The 26511-nt window shown below is 39.2% G+C and overlaps 3 protein-coding genes and 1 long non-coding RNA gene across 5 annotated transcripts; 3 read left to right on the top strand and 1 right to left on the bottom strand.

Moving 5' to 3' along the window:
• The first annotated feature begins 8147 nt into the window (after nucleotides 1–8147).
• On the top strand, nucleotides 8148–8640 carry LOC113043826 (histone H4). The gene has a single exon (XM_026203424.1). The coding sequence runs from the start codon at nucleotides 8178–8180 to the stop codon at nucleotides 8487–8489; it is 312 nt and encodes a 103-aa protein (XP_026059209.1). The 5' UTR covers nucleotides 8148–8177; the 3' UTR covers nucleotides 8490–8640.
• Nucleotides 8641–9679: 1039 nt separating this feature from the next.
• Nucleotides 9680–10128, top strand: LOC113043833 (histone H2B). The gene has a single exon (XM_026203433.1). The coding sequence runs from the start codon at nucleotides 9695–9697 to the stop codon at nucleotides 10067–10069; it is 375 nt and encodes a 124-aa protein (XP_026059218.1). The 5' UTR covers nucleotides 9680–9694; the 3' UTR covers nucleotides 10070–10128.
• A 2332-nt stretch (nucleotides 10129–12460) lies between these two features.
• On the top strand, nucleotides 12461–13016 carry LOC113043807 (histone H2A-like). The gene has a single exon (XM_026203404.1). It carries the CDS (start codon nucleotides 12619–12621, stop codon nucleotides 13003–13005), a length of 387 nt encoding a protein of 128 aa, XP_026059189.1. The 5' UTR covers nucleotides 12461–12618; the 3' UTR covers nucleotides 13006–13016.
• Nucleotides 13017–15069: 2053 nt separating this feature from the next.
• Nucleotides 15070–17271, bottom strand: LOC113043843 (uncharacterized). Of its 2 annotated transcripts, XR_003275796.1 has the most exons (5): nucleotides 17170–17271; nucleotides 16989–17075; nucleotides 16531–16725; nucleotides 15922–16172; nucleotides 15070–15298 (listed from the first exon to the last, which is right to left on the bottom strand). It is a non-coding gene; the product is annotated as an uncharacterized LOC113043843 (long non-coding RNA). The 2 variants fall into 2 exon arrangements; XR_003275795.1 differs by lacking the exon at nucleotides 15070–15298 and having other exon boundaries at nucleotides 15699–16172.
• Nucleotides 17272–26511: the final 9240 nt, after the last annotated feature.

Below are 26511 nucleotides of genomic sequence, written 5' to 3' on the forward strand. Positions count from 1 at the left end.
TTAAAAATAATAACAGTTCAAATGTCTTTGGAGTGAGGCTGTCTGTCATGCCTCTCAGCCAAATGTTCACATCTTCCCCATGGGCAATGGGGTCTGCAGTCTGCTGCATGTTGGCATGCTAGGGAGAAGAGAGACTGACACAGATCTGTGTGGAGTAAAAGCCTATGTGTGGTGGGGCAACTAAGTCTTGTATCAGTGATTGTGAACCACTAGTGAAATGTGGTGATGACTAAGTTAGTCTAAGTAGTGTCTAAGTAGACTAGAGATGTGAAGACTTTGTCACTCTAATGAGGAGGAGGAAAAGAGAGAAAGAGATGAAAAACAAATTAAATGACAAGCAAAATTTCTGTTTTTCAACTGAGGAAAATTATTATTTCTCCAATTCAACGTTATCAAAACGGTAAACAATATTATTATAATTCTTGTTTTGGACTAAAGAATACAATAATAATTCTGATATCTCTTTTCTTAGTCTGACAGGATTGACACCATACACCTTTCAGTTGGACCGCTCACCAGGGAGGCTGCAAAGGCGACAGTTGTATAACACGTATCTCTATTAAATTGATCTCAACGTTGGATGAGATGCTAAAACTTGGATTGCGTTTTCAAATGTAGGGAGGTTAGGAAGAACAAGGGAGAGGTTGATTACAATCAAAATTCATAAGGATGATTCGTCGTCTTTGGCACGATTGTGTATTTAATTCATTTAGAATTGATTGATGGTTCTTACATGTCCTACAAATGAACAAAGAGAAGAGGAAAGTAAAGGAGAGAGGACGGAGATGGTAAGTCTAATTTATTTGAACACGTAGTGAGGAATAACAATGTCTCCTTTTAAGGCTCAGGTGTGTCGATCCCAAGCTAGGTTAAAGAAATGGTAAGAAAAAAGTAAAATAAAATAAAAAATAATAAATGGGCAAAATATGCAAAAATGAAATTAGAGGAAATCAATAAGTGAAACAATAGTGGTTACATGTATAACCAAAACAGGAAGAGGGGTAAGACGTAATCAAATAAGTAAAGGTCTGAATAGCATATATTCAGATTGGTAATAAATAAATTAAGTAGAATAATTTTACTTAAACTTTCAAAGTTCAAGGCTTATTCATTCCTAAAATAATTAGGCCCAAAAGAGAATACTAGAAATAAAAGATCATATGAAATGATCTAAGAGGGAAATTTTAAATGATTCTAAATAAATGTAATGTTTCAATTAAATTTCAATTTTGTCACAATTAATAATTGTGAGTTAGTATTTCCCTTTCTAGTAAAATGAAAATAAGTGGTATAGTGAGAAAAGAGAGCAATAAGTGAGAGAAAGAGACCAACAAGTGTTAGTTAAGATGTTTAAAGGGTTAAATCACGTCAGCGTTGCCCAAACACACCCTATTCATCCATCGAATTGTAATGGTAATGGCTAACCTTTGAGGCTAGTGGCTTTAGCATAGACTTCAATGTAAATGCAATGGTTTCGTTAGCTTAGCAACACCGTGGAGTTTGTTTACACTAGTGTGCTGCGCGTGCACAGTTCAGAGTTGCTCTGGAAGTACGTTAAGGCTTCCGGGTCACGGTTGTCACTATGGCAACCAAAACACGGTCGATAAATCCTCTAACATTACTTTACTCCATTTTAAAACATGTGCATAACGTCGAAAGGCCTGTGCGTGGAGGATACATCAGATACATTTTTGTATAGTTTTCTAAAACATTTTGTATCAATGTACAAACTTCACAATCATCGGGAAGAAGGAGCAGGGAACCGGCGGACAATCTAATAAGATTTAATAATAAAATAAACACAAAAAAGCATGGCAGCCCCTCACGGCCGATTGCCGTGACATTTGTCACACATTTATCTAAAACAACACTTAAACTTAATCTTGAACTAATTAAATAAATATACCTACAATTATAGCCTATCTGTGCAGCTGTTGAATCCTGTGTATCAAGTTGATTTGCCTGTGTGCGTGCATTTAAAACAGTGCACATGCGTGTGTCTGAGAGTGCATGTCTGCAGCCAGACCCTTCTCAATTCTGCGAGCTTCGCTCTCAAATAGACAACACACTGTGTGTTTTCCCTACCCCAATATATTATCACGGGCAGGGAAAACACACAGCCTGAACACTACCTACTTTAGCCCAAAAACTTCTCTTGTCTGAAGTTTGATATAATGGAGCTTATCAGTGGACAAACGACACCAAATAAGACTTACAAAACAAATAGAGAACGACGCACACACACACACACACACACACAGAGCTTCGCTGAATGACAAAAAGCTTATGCTCTTTCCACCTCTCGTGCTTTTATAATTCCTGGTCACTAAGTCATTCGCCTATTATATCACGCCCATTCATGAGACTGATTATACATATAATTCTGGGCTAGTCACGATGAAGGGCATTCCCAAATCATTTTCGAATGCACCCCGAGTTCCTGAAGGGGAAACAACATTTTCACAAGATATGGCGTATGGATATTCTTGCTTTTAGGGGAGAACAGTGAGAGTCAGAGGCAGGAAGGGGAGAGGAGAGGGAGGATGGGGGTCATAAATGAGCAAGGAAATAGTTGTTGTTTACACTTCTTAAATATCTCTTTTCCATATCAGTTTTATTGTTTTATTGCTTGGCAGCATAGTATCTGTTTTCTGTCAGTTCCTGTGTTTTTGCTTGAGGAGTTTGTAACGGTGGCACGCCCTTTTTTTTTTTTTTTTTATTAATTCGGGCGCCAGGTAAAATTAAGGTCTACCACCATAATAATTTATACCGGGATAGCTCGTAAGCCACCAGTTACACAAAACATCCCAAAAGAAAGATTTAGTGTAAATATTTATATTATTCTTTTACAAAACAAACAAACAAAAGAAAACATTTCTCACAACAGGGGTTACAATAATGAATCACAATGACTTTGATGTAGGTCAAGTGTTGTAGGCTCGCAGTAATCAATAGTCCATGATTTGCAAAGTTTAACTCAAGATGTCACACTCATATGCAAAATTGTCACGCTCAAAAATAATCATACAAAACAGGAACCAAAGAAAAGTGCTCGCTCTGAGTGTATCTTGAAAGAGTTAGAATGAGTAATTATGAATGTTCGTTTGTGTGTGTGTGTGTGTATAACGTAATGTGTGTTTATCACTCACTGACGTGACTGCACAACGCCACAGAGGAGACTTTCAGGCTTGAATGGAATGGATTTGGAGTGAGTACCTGAGGTAAGGCTTTAAAACCGGCAACGCTCGGCAGCTGGTGTCTGACGGTTCCAAAAATGCAGCGATTAAATCCCTTTTGGCTCGTTCCCTCTGTTGACTGTACGCTACCACCTTGAAACAGTGTGCGTTTGGTAAAGTTCCACGTTTGGGCTTGACTAGACTTGACTCATTAGCGTTACTAGTAATGTTCACTTCCACGCAGAACTTTAGTAGCAGATGAAAGATTCATGCAGTGAATTAAGAGAACCGTGAGCTATGACTGTCTGCTGTCGGTCCCCCGCAGTCTTTACATTTACCATCCCCTCTCTCCATTTCCTTACCGCTTCCTTTCCATACCCTCTGCATCATCCCTTGTCGGTCTCCTGATTGGTCACTTCAGTTCATTCATGTGATCGTAATTAAAAGGTGCAGGTTCGTCATGAACTTGTCACATCCCCCCCCCACCCCCCCACCCCCCCCCGCTGAAAAAAAACAACCTCAAGGTTGTGAGAGTCATGTGCTTTAAAATCCCCGGAATTCTGTATCCTCATCTGAGGATTCTTTAAAAATTTCCTGGAGTCTATGTTTACCATATAACTCTAAATCAGCAGCGTTGGGGTAGCATGGTTTCAGATTACAGACGTGAGTAACTCTAACATCTTCGCCAGTTGATTCCAAAACAATTTGATAATTGACTAGACCCATCTGCTTGATTACTCTGTAAGGCCCTTTCCACTTGGGTGCTAATTTAGCACTGAAACTTTGTTGGGCGCTGGATTGTGGAAAGTTCCTCAGCCAGACCTTGCACTTGATCTTGTTCCTTGTACAACACTTCTCGTCTGTTTTTATTGTAGTTTCGCAGTTGGCGCTTCTTTGCTCGTATGCAATTCTCTTTAGCTCTTTCCTTTAGCTGAGCTATTTGGTTTACCACATCGTAAGATGGATCAGATGGTGAGAGGTTGTTTTCCTGAGGTCGGAACAGTTTGTCCATTGGACCTTGGAGCTTTCGGCCTAGTTGCAATTCTGCAGGTGACATTCCAATACTCTCTTGGATGGCGGAGTTCACAGCAAAACAAAGCTCAGGTATGTACTGGTCCCATTTTTTTGTGGTTTTCCTCCAGGTAAGAGGAAATTATACATTTTAAGGTGCGGTTCACTCTCTCCGTCATGTTCGTTTGTGGATGGTACGATGGTATCCGAGAGAAATAGTCTACACAGACTAGAAGGTATTCGTGACAGTGTGGGCTGCTGCTGGGCAATGGTCCCATAATGTCCACTCCTTACATTTCCATAGGACATGTGGTGGTGATAGTTTGTAACTTGCCTGCAGGTTTGCGATTGTCATATTTGTAAGTTTGGCACTTCTCACAACATTTAACGTAATTATTGACATCTGTCCACATCTTAGGCCAGAAGACAACATCTTGTAGAAGTTTGTAGGTTTTAAAAATACCTCCATGTCCACTCAGTGGATGTGAATGGTAATGTTGAAGAATTTCAGGAATGAGGCTTTGAGGTAAGTACATTCTGTACTGAACTTGTCCTTTGCATAGTTGGGTCCTGAGATACAACTTGTCTTCAACAATCTCAAATTGTTCAGGGGTAGCCTGCTTGTTCTCTGCTATTCCTTTGAAAATCTTTTGAATTTCAGGATCCTTATGTTGTTCTTCCAATAGGTCCCTAGCAGTAATGGGAAAGTGTACTTCGTTGTCCAGGCTAGTGAACAAGGTGCATGCAGGTAAGTTAGTCACTCTGGAAAGGGCATCTGGCGCTGCATTTAGTTTTCCTTCTCTGTATTCAATGACAAAGTCAAACTTTTGTAAACGCAGGGCCCATTGGATGAGACGACCAGTGGTTTTAGTAGAGGACATTACCCACTGAAGGGCAGAGTGATCAGTCACAACTGTGAACATTCTGTACTCCAGGTAGTGTTGTCACTTCTCTAATGCCCAGATGACTGCTAAACACTCTTTCTCGGTGACGGAGTAGTTTGTTTTGGCTGGGTTTAAACTTCGGCTTGCAAAAGATATAACTTCTTCCATTCCTTGCTCTTTTCTTTGGGTTAACACAGCTCCTAAACCCGTTCCACTAGCGTCTGTGTATGCTGTGAAAGGATGTTGCACATTTGGATGACTGAGAAAGGGGGGATTAAGACAAACATGTCTTGAGCTGCTCAAATGCCTGTTGACACTCATCGGACCAATAAAATGTTTTCTCTTTCTTTTTCAGAGCATTTATGGGTTCTGCAATTTTTGAAAAATTCGGCAACAAATCGATGGTACCATCCAGCTAGTCCAAGAAACCGCTGTACCTCTTTAAGGTTGGTAGGTACTGGATAAGACCGAATGGCCTCAACTTTGTTAGGGTCTGCCATAATACCTTTAGTGTTCACAACATGGCCAAGGAATGAAATTTCTTGGAGGCAGAATTTACTTTATTTCAAGTTGATGGTCAAACCTGCTTCTTGTAGCTTATGGAAGACAGTCTGAATGTCTTGTAGATGCTGATTTAGGTCTGATGAATACATTATTATATCATCTATGTAAACAAAACACCGTTCTCCTCGCAATTTCCCCAATACAGTCTCCATTAACCTTTGGAAGGTCGCAGGGGCGTTCCTAAGCCCAAAAGGCATAACGTTAAATTGGAAAAGTCCTGAAGGAGTGATGAAGGCAGTTTTTGGTTTACTTGAGGGGTCTGTGGCCACTTGCCAATACCCACTGTTGAGATCTATTGTGGAAAAAATTGCTGCCCCTTATAGTGATTCGAGAATCTCTGTAATGTTCGGCAACGGGTAAGCATCTGTTTTCGGTTATGGCATTTAACTTCCTATAATCCACGCAGAATCTCATGCTGCCATCTTTCTTGGGAACAAGAATGACTGGAGAAGCCCAACCCGAGTTCCAGTTGTTCGTTTACCAGAGCTTGCTTGAGGGGAGACATGCGGTAAGGTTTCTGTTTAATGGGTACTTGCTGACTTGTGTAGATGTAATGTTTCAGAACATCACTACGACCAAGTTGAAGTGTACATACTTGAGTGTTACTCTCTAGAAGTTCCTGCAATTGCTGTTTACCATCAGGAGGTAAGTGGGCATCATTCACAGCCTATTCAATCAGAGTTAAGTCGGTAATCTCAGGAGATGGTAACATGAGTGTGGATTGAGGAGGTATAGAACTTAGTAAGGACAGACTCTGCAGCTTTCAGATTTCTTTGTCGTTGGGATTTGCAACTTGCAGGCACATTAGCATTTCCAGGTTGAAACAAATGTTGCTCTCCTGGATTAGACTTGAAAAAGTATTGTCGGTCAATGACGTTGATTTGCATGCCAACTAAAGAATATGAAGTCCAAACGCAAAACTACTGAATAGGCGAGGGCCTTGAAAGAAAGGACAGCAATGGGTAAAGTAAAGGAATGATTATGTATATTAATTTGTTGATGTATCCATCCTAAAGGAACTTCAGCTTCTCCATTTGCCAGATACAAAGGTCCCAAAGTCCAAGGTTGCAGTTTCTCATGTGGGGAATTTTTTTTTCCACACCTCCTCCTGCACCATAGTATAACTTGCTCCTGTGTCCACAATAGCTTTTCCTGCCCAAACACCAATGCAGACAGGCACTACTAACTGTGGCGGAATGATTGGAGATGGAGATGAAGGTATTTTCGGGGTTGTTTTCATTTTAGGTATGGTTGTAGCAGTTACAGCATTACTGGTTGGTTGGCTGCCATGTTTGTGAGGTTGAAATGCTCTTCTGTTACCAGGTGGGTGCTGTGGTTTCTCAGGAGTGGATGAATAATGTGGACAGTTTCCAGGTGCGTGATAACCTTTACATCTCCAGCTTCGTACAGAAGATGGTTTGTCAGCAGTTCTGTTGGTGGGCTTTTGTGGGACATCTGAGAATGTTGGTTTACTCACACAAGTTTCATACTGCTGTTGTTGCTCGTAGTCCTTCTCCAGTTGATGACCCAACTTTATGAGTTCTTCCACTGTGGTGACACGACTACGTAACTGACTGGCCAGGTGAGGTTTTATGTTCTTGAGAATCAATTTAACCACCTCCGTTTCGGTCAAGGTTGGTTTCCACCGTTTGCAGAGGGCTCTGTATGCAAAAACAAAATCTCAAATTGTCTCATTAGACAAAACAGAAAAGAAATGCAGTTTTAAACTCATCCCACGTGATGAGTTAGAAAAACAGAAAGAAATGCAGTTTTAAACTCATCCCACGTGTTTATGGAAGATCTAGCGACCTCCCACCAGTCTCGTGCTGTGCCATGTAGAACTGTGCGAAAAGTTGCTAAAATGTCAATGTCGACAAGAGGGTGTAATGCTTGGAAGTCTTGACATCGTGCTAGATATAGCAGTTGGTCAGTGTCATCAGATGATCTTCCAAAAGTAGGAAAAGTCAGTCTTAAATGGTCACTCTTGATGGCAGGAGTTAGTAGATGTGCTGGACTTACTAGTGTGCAGCAGGTATGTTAGGTGGGGTTGTAGATGAGGACTCCCTTTGTCTTTCTATATCCACCTTGATTGTTTTGAGGCTGTTCATTTCAAGTTGAAGTTCAGTTATCTTCTTGTCTAGTTAATTCATCTTGATGTTACCTTTGGTAACTTCTGCAGTGAGTTGGTCATGCTCTTTTTGAAAAATTTGCTGGGTGGTCTTGATGTCCTGCTGTATCTCCAGTTGTAGTTGTTCCACCATAAAGCGAAATTCAGTATTATCTATTATCATGTTTTATTTTTGTATCTTTTTGTACATGTATACTAAGCTTTGGCAATATTGTATCATTGAATTGAACTAGAGAGAGAGAGAGAGAGAGAGAGAGAGAGAGAGAGAGAGAGAGAGAGAGAGAGAGAGCGAGCATGTAGCTCCGCCTTCGAGTGCTTCAACTAGGTCCTGTAGACCACTGTAAAGGGCTTCACGCGCACTTTCTGCTGTTACACGTTCTATTGTACAACATAACAGCTTGAAGATCTGTAGTAATGTCTGGAAGAGGTAAGGGAGGTAAAGGGCTCGGCAAAGGAGGCGCTAAGCGTCACCGTAAAGTTCTGCGGGATAACATCCAGGGCATCACCAAACCCGCCATCCGTCGTCTCGCTCGCCGCGGCGGAGTCAAGCGTATCTCCGGTCTGATCTACGAGGAGACCCGCGGTGTGCTGAAGGTGTTCCTGGAGAACGTGATCCGCGATGCCGTGACCTACACCGAGCACGCCAAGAGAAAGACCGTCACCGCCATGGACGTCGTGTACGCGCTGAAACGACAGGGACGCACTCTGTACGGCTTCGGAGGGTAAACACGTCCGTGTTAGCAGAAAACCCCAAAGGCTCTTTTAAGAGCCACCCACATTTTCGAGAGGAGTACATTTCATTACGTTTTGCTAGATAATCATTTTAGACGCATACGTAATCTAAACTTACTAAAAATAAAGCTATCTGTAACCAGTATAGCAACTGTTTAATAATTTAAATTTCGGTTTTTGTTCTACATACTTGATTTAAGTATGAAAGCGCAGTCGAATCAAAGACTGTTCTCCGTGTAGTGGTCAAAATATTAATTTGATACAGGCTCTAAAAAGGGGGAAAAGGCCAGTAAAGTATGTTAACAAAATATATGAATAGGATTTTCGCTACACATGATCTTTAGGATGTCGAGTATTATGCAGTTTTGTTGAGTGTGGTCACCGAATTCAATTCAATTTACTTTTATTGTCATTCAAGAACAACAACAGTACATGATATATTAAAGTGCACTAACACCAGTGCAGATCCCCTCCCAAGTATTAAATAATAACTACCCAACTACCCCATATGTAAACATGACACATCAAAAGTATGTAGTTGTTAGAACACAGAACCAGTGACATTCGCTCTTGATAACAAGATACTTTACAAAAACGAAGGGTATGGTCACAGTTGGAATTGATGTAGTTAATGCAACAGTGCAGTCTAATAGTGACACAGGGCAATATTTAGCAGCCTTACTGCATAAGGGTACAAGCTGTTAGCCATGAGTAAACATCTTGATGGTCACAGTAGTGACCGCTGGGATAACAGTGAACTTTGGGACACAATATAAATCCAATTACAGTTCTTTGTCAAAAATGCACTAAAACAGCTGGCTTAAGATATATATTTTTTTTTTACTATTTTTTTGGGGCGGGGGTATTAAACGGGTTAATATTAAATTAAAGCCGTGTTAATTTATTGTGCAAAACAATAAAAATAAATATGTGTGGGTTTATCACACATTTCGAGCGGGAAAGTGAGACAAAGAAGCGTGTGTGGGAAGAGACCGGAAGCAGTCAGATTTAGAAGCCTGTGATTGGCTGAGGTGTCTGTCTAGCCCGTCGATTTCTAACCAATGTTTCTGTCAATCATTGTGCGAAAGACCCAATCAGGGAACAGCAGATATCCCTCTTAAATTAGCATGAGCTTTCAATAAATCCCCAGTCCATTACCTTAAACACTTACTGTGTTGTTCTATTTATCGTGAACTAACATGCCTGAACCAGCGAAGTCCGCTCCCAAGAAGGGTTCCAAGAAGGCCGTCACCAAGACCGCCGCTAAAGGAGGAAAGAAGCGCAGAAAGTCCAGGAAGGAGAGCTACGCTATCTACGTGTACAAAGTGCTGAAGCAGGTCCATCCTGACACCGGCATCTCTTCGAAGGCGATGGGGATCATGAACTCTTTCGTCAACGACATCTTCGAGCGCATCGCCGGTGAGTCGTCTCGTCTCGCTCACTACAACAAGCGCTCCACCATCACCTCGAGAGAGATCCAGACCGCCGTGCGTCTGCTGCTGCCCGGAGAGCTGGCCAAACACGCCGTGTCTGAGGGCACCAAGGCCGTCACCAAGTACACCAGCTCCAAGTAGATCTTCGTTCCGACTCCGAAACACAAAGGCTCTTTTAAGAGCCACCCATCTCATCACTTAAAGAGCTGTTTAATAAAACTCTTTACCGCCCGGCCCGCTTTAATCCCTGGCTCGCACCGGCCCGACAGTGAAAATGCGGCTATTATGTACCGTAGTCCTATATCCGTGTCCTCTAGTTGCCACATCGCCGCTCTTCCATCAAATCAAATGTAATAAATAGTGTTAATCTTGAAAGTATTTGTTTGCTCAAACATGCGCCTCTAGGCATTTTGTTTGCCCCGCTACTGTAAAGATGGCCTTAGTGAATGCAAGGTCAATCTCGAATATATATTTTATTTAAATTATTTGTTTACATGTCACTTCTTATTATTAGTGACTGAGACCTGGTTTAAATAGGGTGACTTGATGCCTCTTGCTGAGATTATATAGATTATATGGTAACTGCTATCATAAACCGCTCTTTAGCCACAGGTGTTGTTCCGGCTAGTTTTAAGCATGCAATTGTACAACCTGTTGAAAAAACCTTAACAACTTGATCCAGAAATGTGCAGTGTCGACCGATCTCTAAACTGCCTTTCATCTCTAAGCTTTTAGAGAAAGTAGTTTTTTCACAGCTCCAGTTTTATTTGAATTCTTTTAATATTTTGGACATGTTCCAATCTGGCTTTAGATCATTACATAGCACTGAATCAGCTCTGTTGAGGGTTACAAATGATATCTTGCTCTAGATTCAGGCTCTTGAGTTGTGCTGGTTTTGTTATACCTGAGCGCTGCATTTGATACCATTGACCACAACATTCTTCTTGTACGACTAGAATATGTGGTAGGTGTCAAGGGCTCTGTACTAAAGTGGTTTGCTTCCTACCTAGAAAAAAAGGACCTTTTCTGTAAATTTAGGAAATTATTCCTCCGTCATCTGTGCCTGTTTTATTTGGTGTGCCCCAGGGATCTATTATGGGACCTTTTTTGTTTTCCCTTTATATGCTGCCCTTCAGAAGTAAAACATTTCATATCACTGTTATTCAGATGATTCTCAGCTTTACCTTCCAGTAAGGCTTGACACCACTGCTTCATTTGATGTTATTGGAATGTGTAGATGATATCAAGAGGTGGATGACGAATATTTTTTTGCAGCTAAATGAGGATAAAACAGGTTTTAATTATAGGTTGTCGGTTGTCTCCTGCTCGGAAAGCACAGTTAGGTCCTCTCTCAACAAATGTATGCAAACAAATGCCTTGGAGTTATCTTTGACTCTTCACTATTCTTTGATAAACAAATAAGTGCGGTTATAAGAGGAAGCTTTTTCCATTTAAGATCTATTGCAAAGCTGAAGAATATTCTTTCAAGCAAAGACCTGCAATTCATGCTTAGCAAATGCTTGCAATTCATATCACGATTAGATTATTGTGGTCTTCCGCAATCTTGTTTACATTTTTTTTCAAAATGCAGTTGCAAGACTTTTGACCGGGTCTAGAAAGAGGGATCATATTTCTCCTGCTTTGGCATCCCTTCACTGGCTTCCCGTTAAGTTTTGAGTTGATTTTAAGATCCGTATGTTCTTTTGTAAGGAGTTGTCTGGCTGTGTGCCAATGTATATTTGTGATCTTATTGTGTCATACTGTTCTGCTAGGTCACTTAGATCTTCAAATCACTTGCTTTTAAACGTGTCACGATGTCGCTACAAATTAAAGGGCGATCGGGCCTTTTCTGTGGCTGGGGCCAAGCTTTGGAATGCTCTCCCTTACCATGTGAGGTCTGCTCCTTTATTTGACATTTTTTAATCTTGGATAATTTTTGTTGCGTTAAATGTGCTTTATAAATAAAGGTTGTTGTTGTTGTATATCACAGTAGTAACAGTCTTTGAAATAGTGGTTTAAAAGACTTAGATATCTAGGGTTTGAGCTCTGTATTAGACCAGTGGGCTTGATTTGTTCTTCTGTGTAATTCTACAATTCTGATTATTTTAATTAAAGATTTTTGGGCATTTAAGAGTATTTTGTTTCAGTATTACCACTATGGAGTCTAAAATAAATGTACATTATATATATATATATATATATATATATATATATATATATATATATATATATATATATATATATATATATATATATATATATATATATATATATAGAGCGAGAGAGAGAGAGAGAGAGAGATAGAAAATTCGACTGACTTCGTCGTGTTTACAACAGAATGCTGAATGTAGTTTCCAATAAAAACACATTAATGTAAGGCGTGCCTTTCAACAAAGACTTGATTTGAAGGGAACATCAAGAGCAATCGTTTTTATAAAAATTGATGTGAACGTGTTTTTTTTGTACCTTTGCCGTTATTTTATCTTTTTCAATTAACAACAATAAAAGGAAAGCGTGGCAGAGAAGGGCGGGGCTTGGAGTTTATGGGGCTTACAGTGATTGGTTTGCAGCTGTGACAGACTCTGACCAATAGACGACGAGCACAGTCTTGTATAAACCCATCGTCATACCACGACTCGAGCACTTTTGCGTCGATTTGCAGTGTGTATTTCTTTAACAATACCTGAATAATGAGTGGCAGAGGTAAAACCGGTGGTAAAGCCAGAGCGAAGGCAAAAACTCGCTCCTCTAGAGCAGGACTGCAGTTCCCCGTCGGTCGTGTGCACAGGCTTCTCCGCAAAGGGAACTACGGCGAGCGCGTCGGTGCCGGTGCTCCGGTGTATCTGGCCGCTGTGCTCGAGTATCTGACGGCTGAGATCCTGGAGCTGGCTGGAAACGCCGCTCGGGACAATAAGAAGACCCGTATCATCCCCCGTCACCTGCAGCTGGCGGTGCGCAACGACGAGGAGCTCAACAAACTCCTGGGCGGAGTGACCATCGCTCAGGGCGGCGTGCTGCCCAACATCCAGGCCGTGCTGCTGCCCAAGAAGACCGAGAAACCCGCCAAAACTAAGTGAACACGAGAGGACACAACACTCACAAGGCTCTTTTCAGAGCCACACACATCCTCCTTAAGAGCAGTTTGAAATATGAATATATATATGCGCGCTATGAATAGACTAATATTCATGTTGTAGCCACTCTAGAAACGAGTGCTGTCAATAGAGCGAATTATGAGTTCCTATGAAAAGTATAATTGAGTGGAACAGCACAATATTTAAACTGGTGGGGAACGTAGGTTAAGTGAACATCTTGAAACATTTATAGGTACATCCTCCATCCCGCTGTCATGTAGTGTAAATACTAATTATTTTATCTTTAGATCTGATTGTACCATCAGTCTTCTGAGAGTCATATAATATGTAAAGGTAACAAAAATAGGACAATGAAATGAGAAATTTTGAGCAGGAAACCCAGACTGCCGCTGTCTGTTCGAAAATAGGAAACGCACTGTCATTGGCCGCCATCATGCCCAAAGACATCCAGCAGGCCAGCCGCATCCGCGGAGAGCGCGCTTAAACTCAACGCTGTTTTACACCGTAAACAACGGCTCTTTTAAGAGCCACCAAAAGCTCACAAGAACGAGATAATTTCTGCTGTAAAGCGGAGAGTAACACCAGTGACCGTCCATAAAGGACTTTGGTAACACCAAGGAATTTTGTCTGGGATTTAGTTTCATTATATTTATCAACTTTAGTTTCCCATTACAGACACCTAGGCAAATGGTAACATTTTAATTACGGTTTCACAAGGACACGTTTGGCTAAGTTAATAAAACAAAATACTAAATGTTTTAATCTGCAGGGTCTATATGGGGTTTGTGATTTTAAGTAATTGAAGTTAAAATATATTTGTAATAATATGAGAGCGCTGACTGTTATTTGAGTTGGGTCTATTTTGAAAAAGTCTGGGGCTGTCTGAGCTTATTGTGCTCTACTTTTTATGATTATAGCATGTATAACCCTCACAGTCCAGAACATTACTGGCCTTCATGCATCAAGCACACATTTGACTTAAGAAGTTAAACCCGGAAAATAAAACTGAAACGGTTAAGTACAATTTAAAATATAGTTTTAAATATTACATGACAATAATTTGCAATTCTCAAAGAACCAGTCAAAGGCATCATGACCTTGCTTAAATAACATTGTTTGGTGTAATAAAATTTTATTATATGGTTTAGGGTTCAAAAGCATTATTTTTAACATGGTGTACATTACTGTTTGTCATCTGTTCCCCTTCTTTCCAAGTAGGGGTAACTGCAGCCTGGAGCAATGGGCGTGGCAAAAGGTGGGCGTGTCGAAATGTTTCTCATTGGTGGAAAGAAAGGTAGGAGGCGTGGCAAAATGTATAGCGAAAACTGGCTGTTCCGCCTAAAGGCGAGCCATACTCTTAATCGCTATTGGCCTATAGATTAATAGAAAGCGATAGATTAAACACATAATCCTATAAAACCAATTGAAATTCATCCAATGTAAAAACTGCGTTAATGATGTAAATAATATTATTTTAAATTACTTTCGAAAGTACCTTCAAAAGGGCTTACTGACGTAATCACCACCGCACTTTTAGGTCTTAGTTTATCGATAATCAAAAACAGATTACAATTATTTTTGAGAATACAAACGTCTCTAAACAAGGTTAGTCGCACTTGCTGCTCTTAAATTAAAGTCATTTAAAGTCAGCAGTATTTGTTAACATTAGTGAACTAACAAGAACAAACAACGTACAGATGTATGTTTATTAACTAACAAACTTTAATAAATACCGTATCAAATGTATTGCTCATAGTTAATGTTAGTTAATACATTAGTCAACAAATGAACCTTTATTGTAAAGTGTTACACTAGAAAACCAGGTTTTGCCTGATAAAGAAAAATTAGTAAAAATTAAAAACTAATAAATTAAAAAAATTAGTCAGAAGAGTTTAGTAAACTTGTTTTAAGCGACATTAACCAATTAAGCAAACAGACACAGCTTTATCCACTAAACCGTTTATTTAGCTTTCAGTTTCAGTCACCAATTCAAGTAAAAATATAGATAGATAAGACAGATAGATAGATAGATAGATAGATAGATAGATAGATAGATAGATAGATAGATAGATAGATAAACCACTCATTCATTCATTCATTCTGTAGTAGCAGTCCATAGAACAGAATCCAGCAAACTCTTTGTCTGAATAGAAAGCTGTGAAGATCCCTTCTTTCCAAGACCACAGTATCTACAGCATCACACATCTGCTGAGCTCCAGCTCCACTCTGTGTGTCTTCCTCACATCTGGACTGACAGACTTCCAGTCAACCATACCTACACGAGAGAAAAACAAATGTTGAGAGGTTCAAAAAAGAAGTAACCAATAAGTAGAATAAAATATCCAATAAAAAAAGAAGCGCAAGTGTCAGAGAGTGCAAGTCTGCAGCCAGACCCTTCTCCATTATATTATAATACAACTGTACTACTGACTCTTCACTGAGTACCAAAAGTACATATGCTTCCTGTGCATGTTTCATAAAAGAATGGAATAAAAAAAAAAGTTGACTGGCACTCATCTATACCACAGGTTATACTAATATTTACATTTATTCATTTAGCAGACACTTTTATTCAAATCGACTTACAAATGAGGACAAAGTTGAAGCAATCAAAAACAACAAAAAAAAGCAATGATATATAAGAGCTATAACAAGTCTCAGTTAGCTTAAACACAGTACACGTAGCAAGGGCTTTTAAATAATATAATAAATAAAAAGAAAACAGATAGAATAGAAAAAGAATAGAGCAAGCTATTTGGTTAATGTGCATGTACAACTCCAACATGTTGAGTTAACTTCAAAAGAGTGAATGTCCTTCGAGTGCACTTTGGGCAATGGTTAAGTCAAGGCATGAGGATCTAATACAAGAGGCTAATCATTCAGAGTAAAGTTACTGACAGAGCTTGTCTCGTCTACTAATGTTGACAATGTCCCTCTGAAGGAAAGTCGGTGTCTTTCTCAGGTGTGGTGGATATGCAATGTTGAAAGCAGAATACATCCAGAAGGCTGTTATGAAGCTTCATCAAGGCTGGTGCACGGACACACATCTGTTCCATCTTCTGTCACCACACTGAGCCCTCCTCCTGTGATTGCCATTTTACAGTCAGTATCCATCAGGTGTACGGTAGGAAAGGTGTAGCCGGGTCCCCCTTTCATAAAATAAATAAATAAAAATAATAATATCAACAACAATAATAATAATGATAATAATAATAACAAGAAAAAAAAAGAAAACACTTTTCAGATTCATCAGATTCCGTTGCATTCTCTTTGGCTCGGACGGTGTAGCTACATACACTGCAGAAACAATCAGAAGCTAATGTATAAGGTTCACAATATACCATGCATTTCATGTTCTTGTATACACGGATAAATCTTACATTGTTTTCTAAAACTATTGCTTTAAATGTTTAACAGATGGGCTAAAAAGGTACAGAAGAATATTACCTGAAAAGATTTGAAACAAGATATTTTACAGTTGATGAGTTTTTTCTTTAATATACTCACTCCAGCAGGTGTCCTGAAGCTTGTGTATTTTTTGAGTACATCCTTCACAGACATTCCTTCAATGCTTTCTCAGCGTCTCCAGGAGAATGGTCCTGTCGTGTGGTCTTTGACAGTCGAGTTGTCTGGATGTGTTTCACTTTATAACACATTCACATGTGCCTCAACAGACACTGAATCCTCCCCAACACAAGCTTCCTTAATCAGAACAACAGAAACAGATCATGCTTAGACCGTGACATATATGAAAAACATCTAAATACTTACTGAACAAGGTGTTTTAGATGTAAAAAAATAATAAAAACATTGAACTTCATTAACATTAAGATGATGGTCAGGCAGTGAAAACTTGACTGATTGTCATTTTCCAGCAAATAAAGATTACAACATCTTGTACTACAATATTGTGTATGATTATGTTGATAGAGATAAATCAATGGTTTAAAAACAATGTAACTTACACAGTCATATCTTTCTATATTTCTCTGGAAAGGGTTCTTCATATCAGTGTACTGGCAGCTTGAATATACTCTGCATTAGTTGGAGACCTGGCAGAAAGGTACAAACAAACTCCAAATTAGAGGTTTTTTTTTCTGTCTAATCGTCTCCAGATTGTGAATTATTAATAATTATTATACTTACAGGATGTATTCTGTACTCTCTTGTACAAAAAGGACGCAGATATAAACAATCTACTCTTAAGGATTCGCCGTCAGTGCGGTCATCGTTTTGTCTCACTGTACACTGTTAGAAATGTCTGTAAATTTAACAGTATTTAACTGTAAAATGAACTGTATTTTACTGTAGGACAGTTATACAGCATATTACTGTATTTTAAAGTTACATTTTGGGGAATACCCTCTTGGCGACACTAAATTACAGTATTTTTAATTTACTGTAAATCTAAATACAGTAAAGAAAAAATGAGCGCGAAACCTGACCAATCACAGATCAAGTTTTATTTCCCACTTGGAGAAAGAAGAAAACAAGACACACAGATGCGAAAAGAACCAGTCAGATGCAAAGGTGGGTACAAATATTACTTCTTTTACTTTAAATATATTATATCTTTGGTTTAACTAAAACAAAAATATAAATAAAAAAACCGCTGCCACTGTATGGCGCGCAGTCACCTCACATTTATGCTGTGAAGAGAGCTAGAGAGAGTTGTGGTGACACTGTGCAAACATTCATATTTCTTTCCTTTCTTTCCCTTTTCTGAACGTTTCACCGTCAAAATATGGACATTCACGGGTCTCTGCCTTGGGTTTGACCACTCCAGGAGCTGGTGAGTGTTCATGTGAACTGTTAGCCGAACAACAAAGCTTTCGTGGATTTAGCTTAAAGTCAGTCAGATTTTTTCCCGCTATTATCGCTTGCTGTTAACTGATTACCCCATATAAATGCACGTCATGCTTGTAGTGCTAGAGTAAACCCGCAATGTTCGTGTCGTGTGCAAACACTGGCGTCTCTGTGGAGACATTATACGCGTTTATTAATCATGCCAAAGGGCATAAAAACACGGCGAATTTAAGGTTTTCGTGTGCAGTTCCTGAATGCTCATACACTTTCCAAAGCCTCTCCGCCCCTCAGTCTCACATTTAACGTTACCGCAAACACATAAAGTTAAGGAAACTAAACAAATATGTCTACTTCAAATGTAACATTTGTTCTGTACATCAGCATCGGGAGAATAACATAATCTCGTTCGCGAAAATGCGCCGCAAATGGCACAGAACACAATGGAAATGTTTTCAGGGGACCCCAGTAAGTGACGAACCCGACTGTGTACATCCAATGCGCGATCAACGGCTGTCCGAATTCATTCACAGCTTCAAGTGAACCGTATTAGTGGACTAATGTAGAAATGAGTGAATGAGTGTTAAGGGGGCGATTTCGGATTTAGGCAACGTAATTTCCTCATTATTTTAACCTGGGATGTTCTCGTGACAAAGCAGCATGGTGTCTATCAGCTTAATAGCTGTACTTAGGACATAAATGTCTTATTATTGCTGTTAACATAACTGTTGCAAATAAATACATTTTATACAAAAAAAGTTTTCGTAAATGCTTTATTTATCTGTGTGTGTCTCAACTTTAAAAGTAGCTGTTTCATCTTTGGACCCTATATTACCTTACATTTCTTACCTATGAAACTTATTTAAACATAACATTACATTTTTTTTTACAATGTTACTAATGTATAGATTAATATCTCACCCTCATGTTCTTTTTACATTTTTTATATTGTATATAAAGTTGTATGTCATAAATATGTAATCTCTGTATTTTTTGCAAGAAAACAAAAGTAGACGTTGAGTACTAAACATGCTCCATCCGGGTTCGTCACATATTGGGTCCCCTGGAAATATTTCCGTTGTGTTCTGTGCCATTTGCAGTGCATTTCTGTATTTGGTTGTGTTGTGAATATTTGGTTGTTTTGTTAGACATTTTTCACATCAAATGATCTAACTTTTTTTTCTGTTATGTAAAGGTTAAATGTCAACCCTGACAACAGCAAGTGCTCCTCAAAGTTCCACGTCATCAAAAGAAGTGGGAAGATGGTGCAAAGGAATAACTCTGGTCTGAACCCTCATGTATCCTCCTTCATTAAAGGGATAGTTCACCCCAAAAATTAATTCACCCATTAATAACTCACCTTCATGTCGTTCCAAACCCGTGAAGCCTCCATTTATCTCCTCTGTCCCTCTATTGAAGCTGTGTGTTCGGTCTGCTGTCCATGTCCAGAAAGGTAAGAAAAACATCATCAAAGTAGTCCATGTGACATCAGAGGGTCAGTTAGAATTTTTTGAAGCATCGAAAATACGCTTTGGTCCAAAAATAGCAAAAACTACGACTTTATTCAGCATTGTCTTCTCTTCCGTGTCTGTTGTGAGAGAGAGTTCAAAACAAAGCAGTTTGTGATATCCGATTCGCAAATGAATCACTCCATGTAATTGGATCCTATTGAACCAGTTCACCAAATCGAACTGAATCATTTTAAACGGTTCGCATCTCCAATACGCATTAATCCACAAATTACTTAAACTGTTAACTTTTTTTAATGTGGCTGACACTTCTGAGTTCAAACAAACCAATATCCCGGAGTAATTCATTTACTCAATAAGTACACTGACTGAACTGCTGTGAGGAAAGAACTGAAGATGAACACCGAGCTGAGCCAGATAACGAACAAAATACTGACTAGTTCACGAGTCAGCCACATTAAAAAAGTTAACAGCTTAAGTAATTTGTGAATTAATGCGTACTGGAGACGCGAACAGTATAAAACGATTCAGTTTGATTTGGTGAACTGGTTCAAAAAGATTTGGTTACATCGAATGATTCATGAACTGGATATCACAAACTGCTTTGTTTTGAACTGTCTCACAACAGACCCGGAAGAGAAGACAATGCTGAATAAAGTCGTAGTTTTTGCTATTTTTGGACCAAAATGTATTTTCGACGCTTCAAAAAATTCTAACCGACCCTCTGATGTCACATGGACTACTTTGATGATGTTTTTCTTACCTTTCTGGACATGGACAGTATACCACACACACAGCTTCAATGGAGGGACTGAGAGCTCTCTGACTAAATTTAAAATATCTTAAACTGTGTTCCAAAGATAAACGGAAGTCTCACGGGTTTGGAACGACATGAGGGTAAGTTATTAATGACCTAATTCAGATTTTTGGGTGAACTATCCCTTTAAGGAGTTTCTGGATTTCAGCTGGCAAAACTATTAAGCTACTAAGAGCAGATACATTCTACACAGGAGTTTTCTGAATTAGTAAATTTTTAAGATTGTTCTTATGACTGAATCTGTTCATGTCTGTTGTTTTAAAATGCTCTTAATATGAAACTTTTATGTATAAATGAAATGTATTCAAGTTTTTGGAAAACTGAAAGTACAATCTGCAAGAATATTAAAATGTTATTTCAAGTATTACAATTTAACTATTAAACCAATAAAAGAAGTTAAACAGTCTTTTGTTTCTTTTTATAGTTTTTACTACTGAGACATGAGACCTGTTGAAATACATGAATTTGTAAAGTTTTACAATACATAATAAAAGTGAACCAATTACAGTAAATTTCACAGTGTAAAGTAATATTTTATTGTATTAAAATATATAAAAGGAGAAAAAAAACATAATTGTGTTTTACAGTAAAAAAATATATTACTGCAAATATATTTACAGCAAGTTAAATGGTACTGTAAATATGATTACAGTATTTTTACTGTAAGTTTAATTTACAGTAAGTTACTGGCAAACTGCTGCCAGTAAGTTACTGTAATTTCTACAGGAAATTTTTTACAGTGTACATATGTCTGTCAACAACAATAAACTAATTACTAAAGCTGCAAGATGTAATGCAAAGGAAAAAATATCATCGTATTGTAACAAACTTATCTTAATATACATATTTGTGTTATATAAAGTATAGATAAACGTACAAACGATGAATAATTACCTTACGTCTTATCGCCGCCACCTTGGCTAAGGAAATTACGTAAATGTATATTTAGCTGCTGATTGGCCAGCAGTAAAACTCCTTCCACCAATGAGAAACCTTTTGCCACGCCCCTACCTTTTGCCACACCCCAACCTTTCGGCGCGCCCGTTGCTCCATGCTGCAGCTACCTCCTGTCTTCTTCTTTCGAGAGGGGGTTCAGCGAAAAATCGGCAGCTGTCAGCAGGAAGTGGCTGTCACTGGCAGCAGGAAGTGGCTGCCAATAAAACCGGATGGCAGCTGTCGCCAATACCCGGAAATTGGAGGAGGCTGCTGGCGGCAACAAGACAAATAAATAATTATATACACATTTGATTATGTTTAATACTTTTTTAAATAAGTATAAAGGTCAGTATTGTATATTATTTGATTTAAAATATTGATCAAATATAAACAAAGAAATAAGATAATTTTGACATAACGTTAATTGATAACATTGATAACGTTAATTTCCAGCTGAATGTTTATATATGCATGTATCATTGTTTGCGTGAAATAAATGCACACAAACACATTTATATTTTTTTATATACGAGAGTGGCACTTACTGGGTGTATGTTGTATATTTATTATAGGCTATATACACACAAATGACTGAAAAGAGAGAAGTCTCAGAGACCTTTATTTAAAATCATATTTTGCGGTTATATTTGTAGTATTTCAAGAAACAACTATATATAGAGAGAGAGAGAGAGAGAGAGAGAGAGAGAGAATAAAGTAGCTGTTAAATTTGTAACTGGGTTAGTAAGTTGTCAAAGTCAGTGCTTTATAATGTAAACAGTATAAAATATATCCAGTAAGCAAGCAGACTAAAATATCAATCAGAATCACTAACAACAATCCGGAGGTATTTTCAAGACTCTTAGATCAGAACTGATGAGGTATACGGAGTTACTTCTCCAGCATCTTGCACCAATCACTGTAAAACCCAGGATGGATGTGCATCTCTCCTCATTTTCCTCTTGCAACATGGTCAAGTCAAGCATCGTTTATTAATATAGTGCTTTTAATAATACAGATCAAAGCAAAGCAACTTTACAGTATTTAATAGGAAAATAGTGTGTCAGTCAATGTCAGAATTACATTAGTAAACTGGTCATAAATTAGTAATCCGGTCATACTTCCTGATTCTAGGAAGAACTCTAGCTGCTGCATTTTATTATTCATAAGAAAATGGTGACATTAATACCTAAATTGCTTTATTAACAGTAGACATGCATGCACAGCCATATTAATGATTATTCCCATTGCATCTTGTCATCATGTACAGAGCAGTGATTACATTTTCATGCATAATTTGCACACCTGGTAAGCAGTGTCTGCAGGGTGTACATTTTGTTGAATTCCTGACATGGCTTAGACTTGTTCTCCATTTTGTTCCACCTGTATATTGAGATGAGGAGCATGAAAACAGCATTATTACAAAGATAAACATTCAGACATGGCAACTGAGAAATGTAATGTTATGGCACCTTTTTAAACCTCTAATCAAATATGTAAAAGAAAATACTCCGTCAAGCCAGCTGGATTGTGCCCTCTTTCGAAAGGAGTCTGTATACAGTACAACATACTTCTGAATTTGGAACAAACCAAAGACAGACTTAATAATGTACCATCACCCTCCTCCAGGATCACGCAAAGAAGAATTTCCAACAGGACAGCATCTGGCAACTATTGGGTATTACAAAAAAAAAAAAAAAAAAAAAAAAAAAAAAAAAGGTGTCAGTGCCATGGTTTTGTCTCAAGATGCACATCAATAATGTTTTTTTTTTTTTTTTCTAAATGCATGTTTACAAAAGCAACTTCAATGTTCTAAATTTAATTACAGCCTAATCCTGGCTTAATCCAAGCCCTGTCTGTGAAACTAGACCTAAAAGTTATAAGGAATTATGAACCGGTCCATTATATTTTGTATAGATAATAAAAATTACAGCTTCAACTGGTACACAGAACAGTTCTGCGCATACTGCACATGCATAGTATTAGAGAAAACACACCTCAATAGAAAAAAAAAAAGGATTCTTCTTTTAAGAGCTCTTAAGTTAATGTATATCACACAATCTCCTGAAATCATTCCAGTCAAACAACATTCTTTTATATTATTCAATAGACGGTTAACACGCTAACGAACGTTAATATTTAATGGTACGTCAAACGTAACTATTTGAAGTTAATGGTAGGCCCCTAACAAGGTACACAAACAACGTTGCTACCACTAATTAGATTTCATTGAACAATTAAACCAAAGTAGGCAAAGTTACACTGTCGTTCACCAAGATAACAATTAAAATCAAACTTACAACTCAAAAAAAAAAACATTAATTACTCTGATGACCAATTTCTGAACTTACCGTTTGATCAATCGCAACCATTACTGAAGCGTTTGGGTGCAGTTTTATCTGATTGGTTGGGCCCACGTTGGTCGATACTGATTGGCTCCCACCGAATGGCAGGTCCCGCCTACCATCCGGCTGCCAGTTACTGCCTTCCGGCTGTCAGTTACAGTCTTCCGGCTGTCAATGGCAGCCACTTACTGCTGCCAGCTGCCGATTTTTTATCTGAACCCCTGCTGCTTCTTTCTGAAACGCATAGTTTTTTTTTTCTTTTTACAAAGCTCATTGGTCTGAAAAGTGAGGTGTGTTTTCACTCAATATCCTGTTAATCTTGAGTACCTATAGTACCTATGCATTTATGGAGGGTTTATTGGGTCAGATTATAAACTAAAAGTCTAAAACCAAAACCAAAAATCTAAATTTAATACGTAAAGTCCAAGTCGAAAATTAATTAATTGGGCATTTGGTATTTAGGATAGGGCATTTTGTATTTAGGATTGGGCATTTGGTATTTAGGATAGGGCATTTTGTATTTAGGATTGGGCATTTTCTATTTAGGGTTGGGCATTTGGTCATTTAGCCATTTAGGATTGGGCATTTGGGGATTTAGGATTGGGAATTTGGTATTTAGAATTGGGCATTTAATCATTTAGCCATTTAGGATTGAGGATTGGGCATTTGGGGATTTAAGATTGGGCATTTGAAGATTGAGTATTGGGCATTTGAGGATTGAGGAGTGTATGCAAATTAGGAGGCGTGGCCCAAATACTGGAGGCTGGCTTTGAAATGGCTGGGCAGAGGCACCTTATGAACAGCAGAGGGAGCTCCCAGTGCTAAGGAGCACACTGTAAGAGACATGGAATGTTTTAAAACAGCTCCAGGCAGTCACATACGATTGGAGGGTCCTGGGAGAAACTGCTTGGAGGATAGTGTCAAGTGATGCCTCAAGCAGGGGTTTTAACGGGTGGGTTACGGGAATGTTACTTCTGAATAGCGAGGTACTGGAGTTGGGAATTGATCTGCCTCTGTAGCAACGTTCTGAATTTCTGAAACAGAAAACAAGACAGGGAGACAGCGATTTGGTTTTCTTACCCAGGGAGATGTTTAGCAATTATGATGATGTGGTCGCAAGCTGAAATCCAGGTGAGATGCCTTGAGAGTGGCATCAGAGCAGGTGAATGGGAATGGCCTTTGTTAATACAATGCACTGTTGCGTCATTGTCACAATGCACTAAAATGCTACTAGTGGCCCATTCATCCCCCCACAGAAAAGCTGCTACTACAAGAAGGTAAAGCTGAGGAGTGAGATATGTCCTGGAGCTGCGGTGGCCATGGGGCTGCGAACCAATGACCTTAAAAAAAAAAATCCCCCCAAACACAGTTGGATATCGGTCGGGACGAAACAAAGTTGTTATAGAAAAAGGATAGGCTGTTCCACTGGTTTAGAAATGTTAATCATAGCCTGAGTTCGTTGTGACATGCTTGAGTTATGGAAATGAGGTCCTCTAGCGAGTGGATGGAGGACGCTAATGAGAGGAGATGCGATATGAAGGGGCGGCCCTGCGGAATGATGCGCATTGCGAAGTTTAAATGTCCGTGCAGGGAAAGGAGTTCATGTTTTGAACAATTTGATTTATTTAGGAGAGTAGAAGAGACGAGAATTATTCAGTCAATTTTCTCTTGGGTCAGGGATGCTTGGAATTTGTCTGAATCCAGATTAATTCCAAGGAGCTCAATGGATGTTGCAGGGCCCATGTTTTTTTTCCCTCTGCGATAGGAATTCCTTGCTCAGAAAAAAAAAAAAAAAAAAAAAAAAATTGGACTGTGAGGATGTGTAAAGCTGGGATGGCATTGGGAGGCGAGATTAGAAAAAAAATCGTCTAGCAGGTGAATGAGATGGGGAATGGCATAGTTGTTCGCCAAAATCCAGCAGATGGCTTCTGATAGCATGTCTAAAATTTTAGGTCTGCTTTTGCATCCGAAAGTTAAACGCAATGCGAAATAATGTTTCCCGAGCCAGCGAACTCCAAATATGTGATGAGCTAGCTCGAAGTGCATGCATGAAATATTTACAGGTGTTGCCGAAAAGTTTTTTGATTTTATTATTCACAGATTTGTAAACTGGACATATGATGCGGGCATGAGTGCCGCCACAGAAGCTACAGATGTGCATAAACCGGCAGCATGCTCTATTACATTTACCCACGTTAAAACGATTACAGGGCTGCCTGCTTTCGTCAAAAGGGGAGTCCTTATTTGCATTGGTGGTTGATGCACGAGGCACGTAGCTGGTGGATTTAGTGGTTTTTGTTCCCGCGTTGGGAAGAGAGGAAGGGTTAACCTGCATTTTACCTGAATTTTAAAAGCAATTGAAAATTCAGAAAATAAAAGAACACTGGATGAATGAGTGTTTGTGTCAGGGTAACTGAGAAATCACCACAATCTATTTGACAGTCTGGTTCCGCTGCGGGGAGTAGAGAGAGAAGAGAGGAAAGGTCTATATCTGCACCTGAGAGGATCTCAGTGCACTGTGGTGGTTCCATGGTGATTGCGTTAGAAGGAACGGGCATCGAAGTTGCTGTGAAGAGAGAATATGGTGATATAGTTTGTATGAGAGAGCTGGGAAGGGTATAATCCGGGGCTGCGAATGTTGGCACGCTTGAATGACCCGCTGTGGCTAGAAAAGGAAAGTTAGTCGGAGGAAATGAAGGAAAGGAAGGATTATAGGATGAAGTATGGTCTTAACCTGCATGTGAAGGCGGGCCTGCACTTGTTTGAGCTTGTATGACTGCAATGTGGGCTGTAGGCCACTGAAAAGGAAAAGGGTTCGTCGAGAGGTGGACCTGCCATGGCGGAATCTGGGGTGCGGCACAGGCTCGCTGAAGGCATGTTGCTGCGGCTCAATGGGCGAAGTAGGCCGGATCCTGTGTGGGAAAGCGACGGAGGTGACTGGGCAGGCAAATTTTGGGCACTGTGGGCTTTGCTCTGCCTGTGGGCCGTTTTGGGAGTTTACTGTAAGGAAATGTACAGATCATACAGCTCTGATTTGTTAATTTTTCATGAAGCCTGTATGTCTGAGTTGCCCAGCGCTTGCCTCAATCCAGTTATGGTCCATATCTGGTGGGATAGGTGC

Source organism: Carassius auratus, chromosome 25, assembly GCF_003368295.1.
Source record: "Carassius auratus strain Wakin chromosome 25, ASM336829v1, whole genome shotgun sequence".
In the NCBI taxonomy this organism is placed as follows: domain Eukaryota; kingdom Metazoa; phylum Chordata; class Actinopteri; order Cypriniformes; family Cyprinidae; genus Carassius; species Carassius auratus.

Excerpts from the sequence above, each read along its gene's own strand:
- LOC113043826 (XM_026203424.1), top strand. The coding sequence starts at position 8,178 with ATGTCTGGAAGAGGTAAGGGAGGTAAAGGGCTCGGCAAAGGAGGCGCT.
- LOC113043833 (XM_026203433.1), top strand. The coding sequence starts at position 9,695 with ATGCCTGAACCAGCGAAGTCCGCTCCCAAGAAGGGTTCCAAGAAGGCC.
- LOC113043807 (XM_026203404.1), top strand. The coding sequence starts at position 12,619 with ATGAGTGGCAGAGGTAAAACCGGTGGTAAAGCCAGAGCGAAGGCAAAA.